General features: G+C 39.5%; 1 protein-coding gene across 5 annotated transcripts in view; it reads left to right on the plus strand.

The window, feature by feature from the left end:
• BICD1 (BICD cargo adaptor 1) overlaps positions 1 to 23,207 on the plus strand; it is a 167,598-nt gene that overhangs the window by 135,432 nt on the left and 8,959 nt on the right. For 2 of the 5 annotated variants that reach the window (XM_059845908.1, XM_059845910.1), the window contains exons 6-7: positions 1,588 to 1,739; positions 8,363 to 8,570. In XM_059845908.1, the coding sequence (XP_059701891.1) occupies positions 1,588 to 1,739; positions 8,363 to 8,570 (360 nt within the window). Of the gene's footprint in view, positions 1 to 1,587; positions 1,740 to 8,362; positions 8,681 to 9,650; positions 9,842 to 10,001; positions 10,011 to 23,207 lie in introns of those variants that run through there. The other 3 variants (XM_059845911.1, XM_059845907.1, XM_059845909.1) reach the window with 3 other exon arrangements.

A 23,207-nucleotide genomic window follows, 5' to 3' on the forward strand; every position in this document is an offset into this window, starting at 1 on the left:
TGTCTGATCATTGTGCACAGTTTCAGTGATGTGTAAATTATTGTAATATATGAGTCAATGTTTTTGGTCACAGCTGAAAACAGACAAAAAGCTGATTATTTCTGCTTTATCCTGCCAAGACCTAGGCTGGTGTCCAACATCCTACACTGCACCAAAGCATATATCAGCAAGGTTGAAAAAAGCAGAGTTGATTTAAATAGATCCCTAAGTGATTGAGAATTTTAACATGTATTGCTGATGATTTCAGATCTGGATTGGAAAAACACATCTATTTAAAATGATAGGTGGTTGTACTACCCTTTAAAAATCTGTTCTCTTAATATAAATTGGTGTGAAAGTAAGAAAATATTATTGGTGAGTATACAATTAAAAATTAATTATTTTAACACTGTTATTTAACAAGACACAAATGAATAAAGTTTTAATTTATAGGAGATTCTCATGTGCGCTTTTGTTAAGAGGCATTGTTAGTGGGAAATGTATTGAGTTTCAGAAAACTGGGTTTGAAATAGGTTTCCAACTGTTTGGTCATTGCCATCTTTTGTCCTGTTCCCTTGCTAGTTGCTTCAACCTAATGTTCTTCTAACCTTCTCTCTCCTGGTGGTGGCTCAAGAGCCCATAAGATCAACAGATGAAATTGATTGCCTGTGTGAATTGGTGCAACTTATTATGCACTAAATGAAGTGGAAAAAAAAACCATAACACCCTCTGAATAAATGTAAAAGAAAGCAAACTTTTCTTCATTTTATTCAAAGGCAATATTTTTAAATGTCTCAAGCAGCAGCAGGTATAAAGCCTCTCTAAAACTATGTATTTTGAATAATTTCAAAATGATAATAAATTCATAAGTAATGCAGAATGTTCAAGTCTTGCTGATATAAGACAAATGTAACAAAAACAGTACAATAATAAATGAAAGAAATTTAATGGATGAAATTGAAAACAGAAAGAAGGGTGCAGCAAAAATTTAGGAATCAGACAAATGCAAAGATTTTCTTTCATGTCAAATGAAAACTGTAATTTACACTTTTTTTTTTTAGTGGTTAAAACTGCTAAAATAATGCCGGTTGGCACAGCAGTGAACATTGCCAGTTTTCAGGCATAAATCAGGCTGCCAGGTCCTGGCCATCCCTGTGCCCAAGGAAAGCCTCAGCCAGCAGGAGGCTTGAGGCCAAACACGGTGATTGACAACATGGCTGCAGAGGCTGAGCCTCATGTGCTCTGTGTCCTGTTTGCAAAGTGCCAGGGGACACACTTGGTTGTTTATTGCAGGTCAAACAAGGTGGTAGCAGCTCCTGTAGTAACTTTACTCCACATACAGCTGCACAGTTTTGCAGAGATACTTGAGGTGCTGAGTTGTTGCCAGTTGCCATTGAAATGGGCTTTGTCCTTTCAGCTGCTTTCTCCTTTTCCTGCTTTCATGGAGTGCAACTTAAAAGCAGAAGTTAAAGTGTGCAGTCCAGTGAAGATCAGGTTTAATTTCTTTTACAGTGTGAATGAAGGACATCAAATTCAAAATCAGGCATGGGATTTTAGCTGTTCTCAGATCTCTGTCTCATAAGCACCTATCCTTGTTTGTGATTTTAGACAGCTGAAGTGGCACTGGCCAATTTGAAGAACAAATATGAAAATGAAAAAGCAATGGTGACTGAGACCATGACCAAGCTACGGAATGAACTAAAGGCTCTGAAGGAAGATGCAGCAACCTTCTCATCCTTGAGAGCAATGTTTGCAACCAGGTAAGGGAAAGGTGTCACCATCTGGCCCAGCACTGTAAACATGTGTGTGCTAAGACACACTTAGCTGTGTCTGTTGGGTGCTTAGGAGGATAGAGAAATTATTTTCTGCATGGTCAGGGGTTTCTTGGATGAAGGTGAATGAGTCCTAGAATGCACACTGTGCAAAACTTGCAGGCTTTCAAGTGCTGCTGAGATGTGTGTCTTGGAAAATAAAGCTGAAGAATAGCAGTGTCAATACAACCTTGAGTAAAGTGTTATAAATGAGCGTATATAGCTACAGAATATTTGCATTTATAGGGTTTTTTAAAGTGGAAATCAAATAGTGGATTTATGTGGCTGATTTTCCCATTCAGAAGTACGCAGTGATTCTGTCATGTAAAGCTATCGTATGGTTAATGATGATCTTCAGAACCCCACATTTTCATTACAGTGAGATTTATTACTTACCAGTAGTAAAATCTATTTAATCAACCAGCCTATGCTATAATCCAGTGCTAATAATTGTAAGGCCACTGTAATTTCCCACTCCAGCATAAATTCTTATTTTCTTCCACTGTGATATTCAATTTATTATCTTCTCCTTCACAGGATAAAAGCTTCACTTATCTTCTGTAACATAGTTCCTGCTGGCAGGACAGTAATTAATCAACTTTCATCTTTCCTTCTCCCACATCTTCTTCAGAAGAGCTTTTGGTTTTACATGGAATCAACTAGGTTGGAAAATACTTCTGAGAATGAGTCCAGCCCATGACCCAACACACCTTGTGATCTAGATCATGGCACTGAGTCAAGTCCAGGCTTTCCTTAAACACCCCCAGGGATGTGGCTCCACCACCTCCCTGGCAATTCACTCCAATATCTAATAGCCCTTTTGTGAAGAAATTCTTCCTAATGACCACCTAGACCTCCCCTGGCACAGCTTAAGCCTGTGTCTTTTCATCTTAGCTGCTTTTTAAAAGGTTACCTAAAAATCTTTTTTTTTTTTTTTTAAAAGCTTCAGCATTTTCATCAATAAGTTCTTGTTTTGGAAATACACAAAGACTTTCTCCCCCCCCCCTTCTGGTCAAACACAGTACAGACTTCTTGTTTGTGCTTTAGTCCATAAATGATAAGACATCTTTGTGCCTTCTGCCACCATCTCATCAGTGCTGCTGGCAGTGACATCTCACCACTTCCAGCCTTCTAAGGTGCTTTTTGGCTTAGTGACAGTGGCAGCAGCAGCTGGGAGAAGTGGGAAGGAAGGAGAAAAGGGGCATTTCTATGTCGTGACATTGGTGCTGTGTGCAAATTCATCATAGGTCCTTCGTCAGAGGAGCGCGTGTAGCGACATAATGGAAACGAAGACCCAGCTCAGCAGGTGGTGTGAACCAAGGTAGCCTGATTGATTTCATTGGCATCTAAAGGTTTTCTTCCACAAAGGAGAGGTGTGTGTGTGTGTGTGTGTTGGAAATGCATGTGTTGACCTTTCTGTGCAAGCTCCTTACTCTAGGAGACACAGAAATGTTCTAACTCTGTAAGAGCTCATGGAAGGCAGGTAACTCCAGAGCAGAGGAGTGGCATCGTGAGCATAAAGCAAAACAAGGGTCTTGAATGGGCCATAAATCATCAACATGTGAGATAAAAGTAGTTTGCAAAGCTTTAGAAGTTAAAGGGAATGTTAGATTGTTGGTGTACTGAATGCTCCTTACCCAATTTGGGCATCCTGAGTGCAGGCTTCAGTTGGGTTCGAGGCATATCCTGGAGCTGATGGGAGGCAAGCAGCATCCCCTCCACAAGAATTAGGTTTCAGTGATGCCACTCATCCAGGTATCTTTTCTAGATGTCTTGTGTGTAGGATGTAAAGAAACTTCTCTTCCTCTTCTATGAGCTATTAAAGGAGTCTGTGTGACCTGCTGTGTTACACATTTTTAGTTTAAAAATTTCTAATGTTAGTAGCGATAAATCCCAAAGAATTTACTGCTGTTGGTAAACTCCATATAGTAGTGATTAAACACTCAATGTATGGCCTATGGGACATATCCCTGCCCTTGATATCCTAAGTTTTGCCTAGTATTCTTTGAGCACAGTTATAAAAAATTATTCACTACAAGGTCTTCCACATCATTATACTCCTATAGATTTTTCTGTTGTAAAACATTCATTTTTCTTCCCTAGCATGGAGTTTAATGGTCTTTATAATTAAATCAATCTTCCTAAATGGTCAAATCATTGACTCATTCCAAATAGTCCATTTGGAAGAGCATTTGTTTAAATGACAGAGAGTTGATATACTCTACAAGTCTTTTGAAGAGGAGAAATCTGTTTGAAAATACAAGGCTGTAAGATTTTTGTGCAGTAACATTAGATGCAGTAGCAACCCTCAGCATAAAAAAGCAATTGTTTAGTCTTTAGTTGAATAAAACAGTGGTTTCCATGGTTATAGTGCATCACATGGTACTTACTCCTGGATTTGTACCATAGGGAGATCATCCTTCTGATAGTAGAATTGTATTATAGATCTGAAAATGGTTGCTGATACTGTTTGATAGAACAATATCCTTTCTCTTTCCATAAAGCATCATTTTGGTCCCCTAGTGGATGTTCATCTGGTGCTGTATGGAGCTGTGTGTTTCCTTCCTCAAATACACCAGATAAAGGTCATAGCACACGTCATAAGGAGAGCACAGCACTTCTGTTTCTGGTCTGAACAGCTAAGTTGACACTTTCCTCCAAAGCCCCTCTGTGCAGAAAGCAGGAACCTTCTTTTTCTGTTTTCCCTATTCATCCTTAATTCCTTAAGCTCTTTTTTCAGTTCTTTGTCTCAAAAGTCTTTCTGTCCTGCTTGTCCCTCTACTTTTGCCCTTTTTCCTTCTAGAGCAGCTTATTTGACCCAAAAAAATCTCTGAGATTCTGATCTCTACAGCTTCCTCCTTCCCTTTTCATTAGTCTTGTGATCCCTTTCTGAGATTTATGTGCTTCAGACCCGTCAAGAATATTTCCTGGAACACTTCTCTTAGAAAAAGAAAACTACAGCATATAAAACCACTTTTGAGGGATTGAAGGGGTTGGCAAAACAGAGCTGAAGTTTCTGTTAGATGCCAGTGCCATGTGCAGCCTTTAACCTGCTTATTTTGTCATGGGCTGCTTCTGGTATTCCCAGAGAAAATGAGGAATTCCCAAAGAAGCCTTTCCTGCCCCTCCTGTTGTTTCCCCTCACTCTCACCCTGAGTTCTGACCCAGGGTAATAGTGGTGTGTGTTTGTGAAGCAGTGAGCAGCACTCATCCAGAGGAACAATAAATAATTATTTAAAACATTAGTTTTCCAATCTAGAGTAGGTGTGGTCCTGAGAGAGAAAGTCCTGAGCTGAAGGAGAGAAGGAATTACTTTTAAATAGGATCCTCAAGCTGTTCAGGAAGCAAACTTCACTGAGTCCCTACACTGCCTGCTTTCCCAGCCTAAACAGAGGTGTGTAACAGGAGAGAGCAGGAAATATTGCCATAGTCCTGACACTGCGTGCATGGATTTTATTCTTTATCCATCAAAATATTTTCTTATGATAATTTTAAAAGAAAAATGTGTGCTGAAGAGACTGAGTAGGAAGATTGAACAGATCCTGGAGCTGAGAAAACATTTTTGAACAGAAGAGAATTATGATTATCTAGTTAGAGCAAGGACCTGTCACTGTCAGTGTCACTGGGTTTTAGCTGAAGCTCTGCTATGATTTATGTTATCTAAATTACACATAAGCCTGATTTGGTATTTGGTTTATGTTCCTAGACGAGAGGGATAGATGGAACCAGAAATCCCTTAAAATCCTATATAAGCTTCTTGGATCAGTTCATAAAAAATAAGTGGGCTTATGTGTCTGTCTGCTTCCTTTCTGAGATGAGAGAAATGAAAAATAGGTGAAACCTTGCCTTTTGCTCTGAGTACACCAGCAGACAGCAAGGAAACGGTGCTGTTTATTTAACAGTCACTTGCAGCTTACAACTTGTCCTGGGGCAAGAGGGAAATTGGGGAAGAGTTCTGGCTCAGGAGGACATAACCTAACTTTTGCTATCTCTGTTTGAGCCCTCCTGAAACACCCATTCAGACCCCTGGAGTATCCTGGAGCCCTGCAATGGTCTCTGCCATGCCAGAAGTCATCTTTCCTAGGAGCTCTTTATCTTTTTCTCTTAGGAGATCCTTAACCTTTTTCTTCCTTCTGTGAGGCTTGATGAATGTTTTTTAAATGTGTGGGTGAAGGGCAATATAGATGTGTGCAATGCTTTTTTATTTTTTAATTGGAAACACTTCTCCTTTTATCCCACACTTGCACATGACTGGGACTATCTCAGTGAAGGGAAATGCTATGGCTGCAGGCAGTCATTACCTCCCACTAAACAGAATAACCTTCTCTGCTGCAAAATTCCAGGAGATCTGAGGCTGTTAATTCAGCAGTTTCTAAAGTTAATTGAAGCCTTTACTTGCATGATTTAGGCTTAACCTTTCTTTTAAACTTTCTCAAAAAAAAAAAAAAAAAAGCGGGCTTGCTCTTATTGGGGCACTTCTAGGAAGGACATGAGGACATGTAATTAATCAGAACAGCTGGAAAATATATTCATGAGATTGGTGTTGTCTCAAGTATGAGACCAGCTAATAGCATCTAGTATATGCAGTTTTCTCAAGACAGCTTGATATAGTTTATAGCAAGTTCATCTAAGACTGCATTAGTAATATCCACCTTCATGGCACATATTTCTTAACTGTTCATTTGGGATGTTTTACAAATCAGATGTGCAAATACCAAACCCACCTTCTAATGCCTAAGAAAAATCAGAAAAACTTTTTCCAAACCCAAAATTGATATATTGGCATATTAATGGAAGGCAATTCATTCCTTTAGGGGCAGTGTGCCACAGGTGTTGCTGCAGTTGTTACATCTAAAAATTCTCAACAGCAAACGTGTTTGGAAACAAATAAGGTCTCTTGGACAAAGAGGAAGGCAGGAGAGAATAAAGGACAATGATACAAGCCCCATCTGGTTACAAGAATGAGGCTTTAAAACTCTGATAACATAGACATTAAAGTAAATTAATTTGAAATAGGAATTACTATAATATTTAGAATGCTGTTTTCATGTCTCTGTCGAGGAAACTGACTTAAGCATCGACATACGTCTCACAGTTTGGAGCAGAAATAGGTGTGCAAGTTGGCTTTCAGCCAACTGGAATTTCATAAGTACCTCTTTTCCTCAAGGCTTGGATAGCAGCAATCATGCTTATTAAGGTCCTGTAGAAGAAAGATAATACTGAAACTGTAGAGGAAGCTGTATCTGGCACAGTAATTTTGCTTGCAGTGCCTGAATTGTTCAAAAGGGAAGTGCAATATATATGTAAGTATTTGTGTGTGAAGAATAACTAACTACACATTTTCAAGTATACTTTGTTTCTCTTTCCCAAGGGGAAGACTAAAATTTCAGAGAAATTACTTTCATCCCTTAGTTCACAATAATTCAAGGGTTTATTGCATCACACGTTTTGATAAGGAAGACTAAAATAGTTTTCTATGCTTGCTTTCTGTAAGTGATACTGATAAAATTACATCCTCATCCATTACACAATTGCAATTACACAGCAAAGCTACTTAGATTCACCCAGATCTTGTGGGAAGGAGATCTGGTGAAAGCTGCATCATTCAACATGAAAAATCCTTGGGTGTTTCCACAAATGTCTGATGGTCAGGCAGTACTGCTGTCTGTGAAGCATCTCACTGCTGGGATACATTTATTTTTATAGCTCTTTGGTCTTACTGATTAGATGGTCTATTGCTATAAAGCTGAAGCTATTTCACTTCAAAAAGTGTTTCAAGACAATTTTGAAATGCCTTGCTTTTCCTGTTAACTTTGGGAAGTTTTGCTAAAAGCAAAAATAAATCAAACTTGGTCTTAAATCGAGCAAAATCATAAGAAAGGTGGTTTTAGTTTTCAGAGATCTAAAGCAAATGAAAAGATAATTTTTCATGTGGGTAAAAAAGGCTGAGGATTAAAATGGAGTAGCGATGAACACACCTCCAAGAGATTCAACAGTAAATGTGAAATATCTTCCAGGTGTGGGGTTTCCTAACAGTATCCTTTTAATCAATGGTAACTAATGGTAATCCTGGTAGTAAGTGGTTAACAAGGGTAAATAACGGAAGGTTTCTCATTTCACAAAATCTGATGTGTCAAGTGTTCAAACTACTTGCAGTCTTTTTTGTAATACTCTCTTGAAGTGGATATTACTGCCTGTGGAAGATAGTATTTTCTAATTGGTAGCATTCTTGTCTATGGTTACTTACTGGTAGAAGGAGCACCCAAAATTGTTATTTGTGGTCTGAACTGGAAATAATCCCATACCTGGGATTTTTATCTGCATCAGAAACATGTTACATTGTCATAGACTATGTTATTATAAGCACAGGTTGCATTGCTGAATGGGAAGTGTTGACGTTCAGATCCTTGATTCAGAGTGGGAACAGAAGAATTCAGGCTGCCTGCTGCCAGGATTAGGGGCAGCAAAAGCTGGGATCTGAGTCTGGCTCTGTAACAGAAGTCTGGTAACGTGCTCACTGGTAGAGTTGGTTCTTGGGCCATTTCCCCAGATCTCTGCCTGTGTCTCTGCAGGTGTGATGAGTATGTCACACAGCTGGATGAGATGCAGAGGCAGCTGGCGGCTGCGGAGGATGAGAAGAAGACCCTGAACTCTCTGCTGCGCATGGCTATCCAGCAAAAGCTTGCCCTGACCCAGCGACTGGAGGATTTAGAGTTCGACCACGAGCAGTCGCGCCGCAGCAAAGGCAAGCTGGGAAAGAGCAAGATCGGCAGCCCTAAAGTAAGTGAGGAGGCATCAGCCACCGTGCCAAGCATAGACACTTTCCTCCTGCATAGTCAGGGCCCACAGCAACCAAACTTACTGGTCAGCAGTGGCACTCAGAGGAAAAGGTATGCATGCAGTGATCTTTACAGTACAGTGCAGTAGCCAGACTTGCATTAAAGTCGTTCACTGAATTATAAGCATAATGATTCCTTTTTTTACTTTTATTTTTTTCTTTCCGTCCTTTGACTGGGGAGAAGGAGGTGGGGAGAATATGAGTATGAAATTCAAAGGCTGGCAACATGTGGTTCTGATCCACCTACTCACTGTTATTTCCTCCTTCTGAATGCAGTGTTTTGAACTATATTCTGTCAGTGTCTTGGTGCATCTTGTATGTCTTTAATATTAAGTGTGACTGTATTTTCTTTACCAAGTTTTCTTTAAGTTTTCCCTATGGTTTTCCATAATGAGCATCTGAAATAAAAGAAGGATTGTGCTCTATGAGCATTTTAGTGCTTAACATGAAAGAAGCTGCATTTCTTTGTTAAGCTCTGGTGCTCGCTTGTTCTTTATCAGTGTGAAAAGAATATGAATGTGTTCACTCAGATCAATTTTTCTACATGGGAGCAAGAAACCTTTTCAAAGGGATGGCTGCCATTCATAACCTAATGCAAATATTTTGCTGTTCAAGCAGTGAAGTCATGTCTTGTGCCTGCCCCTGCCAAAACTCTCTAGGTGTGGGCATCTCCATGGTTTTGAAGATAAAGAGGACTCTGTAGAGAAGTCCTAGATAATCATCCCCTTTTCTTGTATGCTCTAATCACAATGCAAAACCAAGAGAACAATCAGGAAACCTTGTACAAGCTGGCTTGAGGATGCTGAAATACAACCCAACCTCATGTCCTCCTTCCCTAAGGTGAAGGAGGATTTCCAATGCAGGCAAGGTGTCCTGCTCTGGAAATGACACGGGGTGTCAACTGTAGTTGATTTTTACCTGTTAAGCAAGTTAAGATGATATTGTCATTCGTGAGGCTTTGAAAGGTAATTAAAGTAAAACTCTTTTGTTTCCATATGTATTTTTCTTGGATCTCCTGCAAGACTATTCTCACCTTCCCTTTGTGATCAGAGCCATCCCAGGACTTCAGGGACCTACCTCCAGAAATTATTAAGAGCCCCCCCTCATCCCGCCTCCACAGAATCATATCTTCTGAGGGGCCCCCCTTCCATGAGTGAATTCATCCATGGGCACCGTCTCAGCAAGGAAAAAAGGTTAACCGTGGCCATACCAGGTAAACATTTTTTCCTTGGGTGCATGTGGTGCTGAGTGGTTAGCAGAGCAGGGGACCCTCCCAGCACTGCAGATGCAATTTAATTTGGGCACCTCCTTGAAAAGCAAAATGTCTCCTCCTGGGTCACGGGTGGCAGGAGATGACATTCTGCCCGCAGCAGCCCAAAGTGGTTTCAGATGCAGTGTGGGAAGTCCTGCTGTGGTATAGTGGGTGCAGTCCCACTGGCATCCACAGAGGCTGCCCCCCTGTGCCTGGGTGGAGCTTAGCCTGGTGGTGGCATTGGTAGTCCCCCCCTGGAAGACACAAATCCCACGGGATAGAGCAGTCAGATGTGTGAGGGCCAGCGAGGGAGCGGCTGGCAGTGTGCAGGAGCCTCCACAGCACCCCTCTTCTCACCCTGGAGCATCCAGTCAGGTTTTTCCAAAGGGTGGTGTTCAACTCACAGAAGGCTTATTTTATACAAATTGAGTCATGAAATTAATCTGTGCAGGAAGGTTTTGCTCTTAATTTCCTGCCAAAATGTAGCATCTGCTTCGAATGAGGCGTAGAAGGAAAATGCAAACTGGGATGACATTTCAAAGGTGTGATAGCTTTCTTCTCCTGAGCGAACAGCTAATAATTTCTTGTCTTCTGCACCTGAGCAAGACCCTTTGATTTCAACTGGGCACAGTCTTGTCTGGTGGTAATTTTGTTAATTCTTGGTTTTATAATATGTTATACACAAAAAGCATAAGTAGAAAATATGAAAGCTAAAACCCATAAAAGTAGTTTCTGCTGGAGTAAATGTTTATTCTGGGAAGCTGAGCAGTACCCTGTAGTAGGTTATATTTCTTACCTAGTGCCATCAGTGTCAGAGCTGCCTTTGAGTAGTGCCATGCAAGTAACACCCACTCAGAGGACAAGTGTAAAACTGCAGAGAGTCTAAACAAGACATTCTCCTAGGGTGTGTTGCAGTAAATAAATCAAAGAGCTGAGTTTTTTCTCATGAGGAGAAAAATGTGGGAGTGGGGGGAAAGAAGCATCTGATATCTCATGGAACATCACAGATACATGGGCCACAGACTGAGAAATGCTGACACAGTCTTTTTGTCCAGTAACAAAGACCAAAGGATGAAGCAGCCTGAATGGTAGAATTGTCCAGAAAATTGTTTGTCTGGAGTCTTACCTGTCACTTTAGGTACATCTCTACATATTTAAAGTATAAAGGTCTTGAGACAGGGTCACTGATTTATGTTACAGTTGTCCTTATGAATCTGCAACAATCTCAGCTTTCTGAATGCATTTGTCAGAATTTTATATCATCACATGCTTTAGTCTCAGCCCATGAAACTGACAGGTCCAAACCTGAGATTTTTCTGAGCACTCAGATTCCAGTGTTGGCAGGACAAGGTTAGTTCAAGATTAGGCAGGGAATTATTCATCATTGTTTTTACCAGTTTCTGGAAGATTTCTTACTGTTGTTAACAGATGAAAGGAATGATGCACCAAGTAGGATTTTTTCACCATCTGTCTAATTATCTGTTTCCTGAAAGTAAGGAACAGTGAAGAATGTTATTCGGCTGCTTTTATTGAGAATGTTTAAAAGCCTTCTCTCACAAAGAGCTTCTGTTCTCAGACGATTTTTGTAGTCAAGCAAGGCAGCAAAAAGTGTAGCAACCCACACCTGCTTCTTCATCAGTGAGGGTGCAAAAAAGTAGCATGCAAACTCAAACACTGTAGAGCAAAGTGTAGCTTGGCTTGAGGCTGAGTCCCAAGGAGCAGAGTGAGAATTAATCAAACCTACATTAAACAGAAACACGTTTTGGTTTTGTTCTTTTAAATTTGTGAATTATTTCCTTCACAAGAATTTTTCACCTGTGTAATGTGAGAGCTTCCCTGTCCTTTCATGAGCTTCCAGGGATGTGGGGACTGGGAGGCTTTAACTGGCAATGTGTTTGGTTGGAGATGGAGACCAAGAGCCAAAATACCTGAAGTTGGTGGCAGGACAAACAGGACAGGTTCCTCTGCCCCATGAGCCCCGTGCAGTAGCGAGCTGTGCCTGTGTTCCTCTTGCTCCTTCTTCTGGACTTGGTGCTTGGCTCAAGAGGCTGCCTTTACTTTGACTGCTGCTGGATACCTGGAGAGGGAAAGATGCTTTTGGCAGAGGAAGACCAGCTGAATTGAAGACCTCTTAAGCGAGAGATTGTCATGTCCCGCTCCATTTCCACTTGAATGCCTTCGGCTTTAGATCAGCATGCAGGTACCTCTGACACAAAGCTGCGGCAGACGATTTGATCTGGGCTTTCTAATTGAACTAATGGCTCTTAACTGCCGTAGGGGCTAAAAATACCACTCGGTGCTTTTCCAAAGTATCATGTTCCGTTTCTCCTAGGTAATGGCATGCATTTAACTTTGTTGTTTGTTTCTTCTTTGCTTCTGTTCTGCTGACATGTATTTTTACTCTTTCAAGTCTTTGTTCTTCTGATAACAGCCAGTATGTGCCCAGCACAATTCCAGCCCACCTTTGGATGTGTTTGTATTTGTTTTCCTAACTACATTAAAAAGTCGGGGCATATAGAAAGCCTAGTGCTAGGTTTGGCAGTGTGTAACACTGAAAAATGACCTTTCCTTTGCAGTTGTGTTTAAACTCCTTGAACATGAAGTCACTAGGTGCCTCTTAATATGCTGCAGTCCCAAATATGAAATATGGTTCTCTCAACCTCTTCAAGGAAAGAACAAGACTAAAAAGGTCTCCTGTAGTATCTGCCTCGACAGCACTCTTTTCCTCTGGCAGACACTTTAGCATGGCAGTTCCAAAAATTTAATATGAAGTTCTGCTATTTTAGCTTAAAATTAATTCAAGATCCTTATGTAGAAGATGTACCTGAAGTAAAAGGTTTGAGAAGTTACCAAAGGCTGCAGTCCTCACTCAGACAAACCTGAGAATCTCCTTTGTTGGAACGGTCTACAAACCAAAGGTGGTGGATGCTTCTTTCCCCTGTTGTTTATGCTTAGTATTTAAAATCCCACCCAGGAAAACACTGTAAAAAGTAAAGTATTTCGTATTTTGAAGGAATACAGTTAATGAGATCAAAATGAGCAATCCTTCCTTTTAGAGAAATCTGTATGGTCATATCTATTTTATTTAATCACAATAGAAAAAGGAACGTAGCAGCCTTAATTGTTACACATTTTCCTCAGATTCCAAGCCCAGCTGAGGTCAGATATTTGTTAGACCCAAGCCAGGATAGACACATGGATTTCAACAGAACTATGCTAGCTGGCTATGGTCAAAATTTTGTATTTTTCCAGGTTTAGATTAGTTGTTCTTCATTGTTACAAACCATTTCATAAAATGCCTCTTCTAAAAACCTCTTAAAAAAACCCAAAAAAGAACAAATCTGAAAAATTAGGTGGTTTTATAGGGTCACTCATTTCTGAAAGCACATGAAACCTGAAAGCACGCTTGCTTTTCAGCTGTCTTTCAAGAGTGATTTACAGCCTGGCATTTAATTCCCACAAGAAGAGACTGATGTGGAAGATAAAGACAGCACAAAGAATGCCACATAATAGTATAGCAACTGCTCAGGCACTGAGCTCACCACCTACCATACATAATTAAGAGTATATAATAGTTACTCTTACTGAAAAAAATAATCCAAGATTAATTTCTGACGTAGCTCTATACTTACAGCAGATCAAATATGAATCACAATGTGATACAAATAACTAGCTCTTGTTTGTTGGTTTGCATTCTTACCATAAAATTTAACTTCATTTGTAAAAACTCTATCCCAATGGCAATTCCTAGAGTGTCACCAAGAACTAACTTACAGCATCTGTAGGTGGAAAGTATTTTTTAAATCTAACAAGGAAAATGAAAATAAAAAATCTCAATGACCCAAATGTTGAGGTCCTAGGAAGTCTTATAATGAAATCTTTAAGCTGGAGCTCAAGGGAAATTGCTTAAGAGTTGTCTTTGCTACTTGGCTTTACACTGAGAGTGGTTTAAAATGTGAAGAATAGGTAAGAAACCTGGGAATGCATTGATCTGTTTGATGTAGCACAAGCACAATTTAACACAACAAGGAGCAGAGGGTCTTCTGAGTAGGGTGGTACTTAGTGTTATAGGAAATTAAGGGCTTTTGATTGGCCATGTGAGGCATTAACACCTCTTGGCTCAAGGGATGAGGTACACTCTCATGCTATTTTAAAATATTTGTTCTTTCTGGGTTTTGAGCTTTTTTAAAGTGCAGTGTTTTAGGTGTGACTTTCCAAAATATTCTATAAATTATTATCCTTTGTGTAATCAGAAGTTCATGTTCCTTCTGTATTTTTCTTTAAATAACCTAGAAGTGGAACTTGACATGCGGGACAAGATTGTTGGTTTTGCCCCTCCTTCTTGCTTCATCTTGTTTAAGTAGTGTGAAGATATGGGAAATCCTCTTCAAAAGGGGTGTTGTGAGTACAAGCTCCCTTTCCCTCCCCTGTTGGATGCAGGGGTTGGGAAAATGAGCAGAGATTTTCAGGCTGCCACCTCTCTGCATAGAGGAGGCTGTCTGGAGAGGTGTGCCTGTGTAAAGGTCAGGGAAATACATTTTTGATAGCAGGTTTATGTCTACTTTCCTTGTGTGATGAAAAGGGTTTACATTCAAGGTCTTTAGCTGTGCACATTTTTTGTTTGTTTAGGAATATTTTACCAAAAACAGTTTCAGCTTTGCTTTTGAGCTGAAGTACCAATGAAAGTGCCTCACAGATTTCTAAGCCTTGCTGCTGGAGGCATTGCTCCAATATCTCAACTTTGCTTTTTTTATGCATGTCTCAATTTTGAAACAGCAGGACTGTCAGAAATCTGAACACAGAAAGCACACTTCTTTATAAATGGTTGTGGAGGAAGTCCTTTGAGGAACACTGTCAGCTCAGAAATGAATTTTGCCAGGGGAGTGCTTTGTAGATCTTTGTGATTGCTCAGGTCACACAGTGAGGAGTTTTAAAGATTTCTTACTTCTCTTTTGGGAATGAATTTTATAGATTGATGAAGAGGAAAAACAACAGGATTAGGATCTAGATACTCCTTTCTGTGCTGATTTTAAGTCAGATAATTTTATACTGAGCTCTTAAGAATGTGGATTTTTCTGTACATTAATTGAAAGAGTTTATTCTTGAAAAGCAGAACAGGTGGTTAACCAAACCACTACTATTATATTAAATATGCAGCCATATAATATTTAACTAGTCAGGCTGGTCTATTCTGAATTGTTCTCTCAGGAAAGTTTGATTTCCTTCATCCAAGCAATCCAAAGCATGGAAGTTCTTCAGAACCATTATTTTTTTAAAAAATCCACAGCTTTTTTCTGGTAACACAAATTTAGTCTGAGTACAAATTGCCCTTTGCTTCATTAGAGGTCCATGGACAATTGTCCTAAGAAAGTATGTTGTATTTTTATCTACTGGAAATGTACTTGTGTTGATGATGATCTCTCTGAGGTTGTGCAACCAGAAAGGCCACTGGCTGTTGTGAGACTCGTGAAATATTGGTTTAATCTGTCTCTGCTCTTCATGAAAAATGGATTTTATATGTTTTTTTTTAAATAGGGTTTTTAAAAAGTCACATGTAAGGGGTTTTTTTTAAACCTGAATATGATGCTCTTCACAAAAGGGATAATTCAATCATTACTTACTTGTTATCTATGTTCTCTTTTTTGTTCTGCATTGTCCTATTTTCTGTGGGTTCTGTAAACATGCCATATTTGTGTCTGTGTGTGTTCATTGTTTGATGAGCAGTGTCAGTGCATATATACAGATCCATGTATATATCTTCCTGCTCTCAGGGCCATGTCCTGCATCAGATATGCTCATTTAGCTCAGCTTAATGAGCAGTGCATATTTATGCCACGTCAGGCATGGTGTGTTGTCCCTGTGGAGGCCATTTTTGAATTTGAGGAACAGTGTCCTTGCCAAGGACATTGGTTGGCTGTAACTGATGAAGAATTCAGCTGGCTAAATGTACTTTTACCTCTTGGTGCCACTGTGAACAGGACCTTTTCACTCTGTGCTTTTCCTCTCTTGCATTTAGCTTTCCAGTTGCCACTGATGAGACCAAACCCATACATTTCATGCTGATCAATATAATTTAGCTACTTCAATATGATTTAGCTATTATGGCATGAATTCACTGCAGTTCTACAAGTTTAGTTTATTTTTTATTTATGTTTTTTCAGTTTATAAAGAAAGCAATCTTGAAATAAAATCTGTTTTTCATAGAAGCCCTAATTTGTTTGACAAGACATTAAGTAATAATAATAATAATAATAAAAGACTGCAGTGAAATCCATGCCTTACTGCTGTATATTTTCATTAAAAGGTTATTGACATTTCTCTCTCTCTCTCTAAGCTATGACATCATTGCTGTATGGAATGATTTCCATTAGCATCATTTGTTGAAGTTCTCCAGTGAAGTCTTATTTAGACTTCTCTTTGGTTTTTTTTTTGTCTAGCTAAACAAGTACACAGATGACACATCAAATCTTTAAGGCATTTCACCAGATATTTGTTGCTTTCTCTGAAAATTTTAGGCTTTGGAATCCAGTCCTATCAATTAACTAAAACAGAGATTTAAATATCCTTACAATGTTGGTGACAAAAGTCATCTATCTCTATCTTCTTTTATGACAAGGTTTGTGGTTTCATGACTTGCTGAATTTTGCCATCAAATACACAGGAATATTCAATATTGTGCCTTTTGTCTCATAAATTAGGCAAAAGGGAAGCGAGTCTGTTTAAATTAGACGTGCTGACATTTTAGCTCTCTAATAGAGCAGTTCCTTGGGATGTTGTGGTGTTTGGAGGCAGCTCACAGCAATTCTTTAAACTAGACTAGTGTCCTTGATTGTAAGTATCTCCCTGCCTGCATTTTTTAGGGGTATAAGAACCTTATAATCTTAACTTACGTTATTTCTTCCAAAGCCTACTAAAGTTACTGTTCCCGACTTCAAACTTTGGATGAGGCCCTTCTTTATCCATATAATAGTGCAAGTATTTTTGCTCTGGATGATTTTGTGACCTGAAATGTGTCCTTATGTTTCCATGGTAAACAACAAGATTGAAATGTGATGATTTATGTAATGTTAAGACCTTTCTTTTCCTCTTTTGAAATGTTTAAAATGTGTGTCTTTTAGTAAGTGTTTGTGAATCATCAGACCTTTCTAAATGTGCTTTTTATGAACTGTATATGAAAGAAAGGAACTGAAGATATATTTTTCAGCTTATGCCATTTCCATTTCTGCTGTTTTACTAACCCATTATTTAGCTTCTCAGTAGATTTAATGAGGAATTATTTAAAGCATTCACAGAAACCATTTGAGAAATAACATAAGCACGTCGTGATATAGAAAGTGTGAAAAAGGCTACAGAGCTGGCAAGAAACCTCTTAATGCTCTGAGCCTGTAACTGGAGAAAAATGCATTTCACTAATTTTGTTAACAATGAGGTATTATATCATTTTTAAAAGCTGTTCTTAATATGAGCTACAGGAAAAGGCAAGGCTGGGATATGGCTTTATCACTATACTTTGAGCTAGCAGGCACATTACCACTGAAGCAAGTGAACTGATGGGGGAACAGCTCTCTAGATTTTGGATAATTCAGGTCTAAAAAAAAAATACAGGTGAAGTCAAGCAGAATAAGGAAATGAAGGGTAAAAGCACTCCATATAGCATAGCTGCTGTGTAGATGAAAGAACTCACTAGGACATAGCCAAGAAACCTGACGTGTTCTGGAAAACCCCTGAAGCAGTGACCTACTAAGCCAGGGCTGTCTGTGCTGTGTGCCAGGCAGGGCCTGAAGGGGTTAGTGATGCTCCATGAGTCTGCCTGTGGAAATCACCAAGACAGAGAGCATTTCCCTAAATGCCAGAAGAAAATAGCAGTTAAACTCCCTACCTGCTTTTACTCCTGAGAGTATTTAACAGCAAGCCCTCTGTTGGGTTAACTCTGCCTGAGCTTGTCCTAAAGTGCTCAGAGGAGGAGCAGAAGGAGAGTCTGTGTCAGGAGCTTGTGATTGTAGAAACAGTGGGACATTCCTGAGCCTGCTTTGCAAGAAAAAGAAAATGGGCATGGGGAGATGACAGGAGATGAGGATCTTACATGCATCCTACTGCATCTTAGGGCAATGTATAGATATTGGTAGTTCATGGGAGTTCAGCAGCCTGCTCATATCTCCTATTCTTCAAATAGTTTTTAAGAAGACTAAGAAATAAGTAGTGGAAGAATTAATTGTTGTTGCAACTTCTCCAATTAAAAGTAATCTAATATATTAAGTTTCCTGAATAGCAAGCTTAAGATGTGGGTTTCCTGTGTACTTGCACTCTCAACACAGGAATTTCATAGTAGATTATCTTTACCATGAAGAAAGGTGAAAAAGACACTTGGTTGACACTCTATCTCCAAGCTGTAATCCATTATTCAGTTTAATGGAACTGAGGTAGAATTGAGACAGTGGGAAATCACACATAATGTGGGTGCTGGAAAGTGTGCAGGAGCTAAGCAGCACCTGGTGAATTTGATTTGGCTGCCAGTGTGCAGCAGTGCCAGGATGGGGCTGGCCCTCCTGGAGTGGTAGAATGGCTCTGCACAAGGGCCAGTCCTCCTGCACTGCCCCTTTGGCTCACAGGACAAGCTGAGTCAATCCTGCTCTGAGCAAGCTTGAGTTAGTTAGGCCAGCCAGGCTCCAGATGGAACCCCAGGGGCTGCTCCACCAGAGCCCTCTCCTTCCAGGGCAGCCTGCAGAAACATGGAGCTGTGTCCAGTTTTCAGCTGACAGACTGATCTGCTGAGGCTGTGTGTAGGGCAGAGGTAACTGTGTTATTTACAGACTCAAACTGACCCTGGAAGCAGGAGAAGGGAGACTCTCTTCTAATCTTTGACCTGTGCCATTGTTTGTGGCTTTTTCTGAAGGTAAGTCACAGCTGTCCTCTCACCAGCTGTTCTTTGTGATAACTATTGCCTCTTAAAGTTCCTCTTGGCCTTGAGGAAGGTCAAAGTTTTCTTGGCATTCATTAGAAAAAATGAAACTAAATTATAAGTGAAAACAGTGGTCAAATAATTGTATAAACTATGTCCTTGTCGCTCTTGTATATAAACAGTTGGAGGACTTTCCTCATCCTGTCAGATTGCAGCTTGAAAGCATCTCTACAAATCTCAGCAAGAAGGGCAAGCATCTTAATACCCTCTGCCCTATTCTTCTTGATATCTCACATATTGTCTTTCGGTTTGGAAATTTTCCTTGTTTCTCACCTTTGAGCAGAGAGGATTGATTGATTGTCTTTGTAGGTCTTACTCTGTGATGTGACACATTTTTACATCTGCACAACTAGAAGGCTGCTGATCTGTTCTTTGCCCAGTACTTTCAACTCATGCTATTACCCCTTCATTCTTTTCCATTAAATTGACATTTCAGGGATGAAAACAATTTGTGGCCATATTAATGGAGACAGCTTCTCTTTGCAAGTAGATTTTCAATAAGAGCTTCGTAGACATGTTATCAAATTCCTCAGACTTGGTGGAGCAAGTTTAATTGACATTGGGTAGCCTGACACAAAGTCAGATAGCCTGAAAACTTTTACCTAAGAAAGAAGGTGTTTCTGTTGGCCTGAAGTGATCAGTGGGATGCTAGGAAAGGTTTGTTTTAACATCCTGAAAAAGCCTCAGTCTCACATTTGGTCATAAACATATATTGACAGATATTCATTTATCAATAATAGATTTTTCCCAATGTTTTCATATCAGAAATGCAAAATATGTAACAGTACCTGTTGACTGATTTACTGTTTGGCTCTCAATTTTACCCTTTCAGATAAAAGAGGAAAAAAATTTCATTGATTAACTGAACAAAGTGCAGTTAAAATCTTGGGATTCTGAGTAGCCTTGCTGTTTGAGAGCCCTGTGTAGAGATTAGGAATTTACTGAGAGTCAAAATGTGCTGAAATGTTCATTGCAGTGAGCTGGGTCCTGAGCAGGTGGGGCTGGAAATGCTTGCACGTAGATTTTTCACTGAGGACATTGCTGATGTCAACAGAAGGCAAGCCCATCTCAGATAGAAATAACCCAATAAAGCAGACCTGTGTTGGTTAGAGTCACCCAGTCCACAGACTGGAGGGCAGAGCACATCTTGTGACACCAGGGAACTGTGTTGTTTTTGTGGCTGAGCCAAAGGGAAGCACAGGAAAATACTCTCTTTTTGGTGAGATTTGCTCTCAGCAGATAATTTATAGCAGCACATTCAGTGCTCATGTGAGCAGATGTAATTTCTCTGCGCCTAATTTTTTTTAAATGCTCTTAATCAGGAGCTGATTAGCCTGATTAGGACTAGGCATTAGGTTCCAAAGGAAAATCAGCAGTAGCTAATCTGTGAGAGAGGAAATCTCTGAGCCCTTTACATCATCTTTGTACAAGTGGCTAAAATGTCAGGAACTGAAAAAATTGAAACAGGACTAACATATAGCACAAGTCAAAGCTCACATTTCCAATAGAGCCAGTGGTAGGTGTTGTTGGATACTGTCACAAGACTCTGCAGGCACAGGTCCTGCTGAATTCAGTGAAAACTGGCATGTGAATTTCTGTGTACAATAGCTCCTCTTTGCCATCTCTGGTTGAAATGAGCACTAAAATGAATTTCTTTGTTATAGGTTCATGGAATTGTGAAAGGACTTGAGATCAGCCAACTCATCCCCTGCTCCAAAATGGTTTATTTCCTAACAGCAAGTGAAGATGATGGGGAAATAAGATAGTCTGTATTTAATAACTTTATTGATGATTTTCTTGGTGGTAGTGTCAGAAGACACAGAAAAAAGTGTAATCTGTGTCTGTACCCCAAGTAACTTCTACATAAATGACAGACTGTCCTTTCACTCTGTAGCTTGACTGACAGGCCCTGATATTTGAAAAGTACAAGTAACAGGGGTCTTTCAATGTGATTTTAAAATTTATTTTTACTTTTTTTTAGTAAAAAATGAACATTTCTTTTTTACCTTGTCTTTATGGGATGTGACATTAGAATTAGTAAAGACTTTTTTGAGACTTTTAACCTTCAGTAGAGTATTTCAGAAAGAAACATTTACTTAATACAGGCAGGAATTCCTTAGTAGAAAGAAGTAATTTTATGATTGTCATGACATTACAGAAGGGTGTTATAAATCCTCCAAAATATTTAAAAGGATTAAATATAGAAGGAATAAAGTTAGCTCTTGCACAGCTACTTGGACATAAGTAGATAAGAAGCTCCTTTGAATTTGAAATGTGTCTATGTAAGCCATATGCATTCTGCTTAGCTCTTTCCCAGCATAATCCTCAGAAACTTCACTGCTGGAGGATGTGGGAGGACAATTCAGTCATCTTAAGACATGTGGATCACTAGGTCTGGTCCTGATGTAAACGTGAGCCAGTTTGCAAGAGCTTTGCTGATGCCAGCTAGAATAGTGTTTCACACAAAGCCAAGGGAGTATGCTCACTGAAATAGTTATTACCCAGCTTGCATAATCCTCCCAGAGCCTGGCTCACTATTCAAGCGTTCTGCCAAGTGTAGCAGATCAAGATGCATCATAGAATATTTGCACCCTGTTTGAGATATTAGAACAGGATCATAAATCAGGCATTTGTGTTGTTCTGGAAAAACCTGTCAGAACAATTTCTTCTGTATTGGTGAAACCTTTCTGCACCTTTTCATCACACAGCATTCTATTCTGTATTTCTTTCCTCACTGATGACCTTGTATACCCTGTCAGGCATGACTTTACTTTGGACTTCTGCAAACTATTTTAGAATAAAGCATTAATTAATTTTTTTTTGCCATCATTTTCTGTCTGCAGTTAGCCTGATCTGTCTGTTCCTCAGACACCTCTTATTTTAATTGAGCTTTGTGCTGAAATGACAGGCCCTTCTATTCATGACTCCAATACATTGCCAGCTCTTGCACTCCTCTGCTAAAAGATGCAGTGAGGACTATAGTGACAATCCTGGTAAATGGGAGTGCCAGAGTATTCTTTCTTACTCCATTTCTGCTTCTGTACACAATGGTGCCAGCACAAACTCTGCACTTATTTTTCTAGAAAATAGGTCCAAGCACTTCTTCTCTGTGCTGAAGCAGGAAGAAACCAGTGATTTGGGTACACTTGCTTCTTACCCACTGGAGGTCAGCACAGATCTTCACAGGAGCTAGGGAGGAGCCCTGTGGGCTGGTATGGAAGGGAAATGTTGTAACAGTGGATATGATGCTCACTGTGCTATGAAGATGTGTTGCTCTGCAGTACCTGATGTAATCTCAACACTCTTGACAGCAAATTACTTGCATGTTCTTCCACTGATTGAGGCAAAGAATAGAAGGGGGTTTGGAAACATATCTACCTTGTAAAGAGAAATTAATATTGGTGTTGAGCTTTAAGTAGCAGCCAATTAAAAAAAAAAAATCAATTTCTTTCCAAGTATGTGGAGTTCCCTTGTCTTGTTTTTAAGGTTTAGGGGAAAATAACCCTGTTCCATCAAACAGGGAGAATCAGGTTGAAGCAGGCAGGAAGGATGATAGGTCTGCAAGTCCTACTGGAAACAAAAAATAATCTCCAGTAATTTTTCATAGGGTTAGAATTTCACCCATAGATTCTAATGTTTGAAAAGATCCTGATGTCTCTGTTGTGTGACAATCTGAATCATTCCACTGACAGTGGAATGAAAGGCCAGAATGCTGCAGGGAAAAAGAGCAAATCTTGAGATCTGGAAATCTCAGTGAACACTGACTTAGAAAGCAGGGTTGCCTTGTTCAACTACTTCCATGAAGCCCCACAAGTATTATCCAGTTTAAAGCTGTCTTCATGTTTTGAATGTCACAGGAAAACATAGCAATAAAGGATTATTTGGCTTTACTGTTGTTTAATAAATTAAGAACCATAATACAGCTTTGCAAGTGATTAATGTGGCAACTTCTTTGACAGGGAATTGATAAAATAATTGAGACAAAACAATGAAACTGACTGTATCAAATTCTCCCTTCTTCCTACAAAAAAACCCCAATCTCACAAGCATTGTTCAGAAATTAAAAATATTTTCTTACAGTTCTTTCTTGTTTGTTGCAATGAGATGACATAATTGTTCTTATTTGGATATGAGTTTTTTGGGTAAATTTTGAGTAGCTTTATTGACGCTTTTAACGTTAGATATGAGCAGAAGAATGAGAAGTACAAGGTTTAAACCCAGATCCTGAATACAGCCTGTTACTGCTGTCTGCCTAAACAAAAATTTGTCAGTGCTAAGGGAAAACAAACCAAAATGTTTGCAGTGCTTCTTCTGAAAAGGAGAAAAAGGCAACAGCCAATGTCGCTGCTATCAGAAAAAAGGTGTTTC

This window comes from Haemorhous mexicanus, chromosome 5 (assembly GCF_027477595.1).
Source record: "Haemorhous mexicanus isolate bHaeMex1 chromosome 5, bHaeMex1.pri, whole genome shotgun sequence".
Classification (NCBI taxonomy): domain Eukaryota; kingdom Metazoa; phylum Chordata; class Aves; order Passeriformes; family Fringillidae; genus Haemorhous; species Haemorhous mexicanus.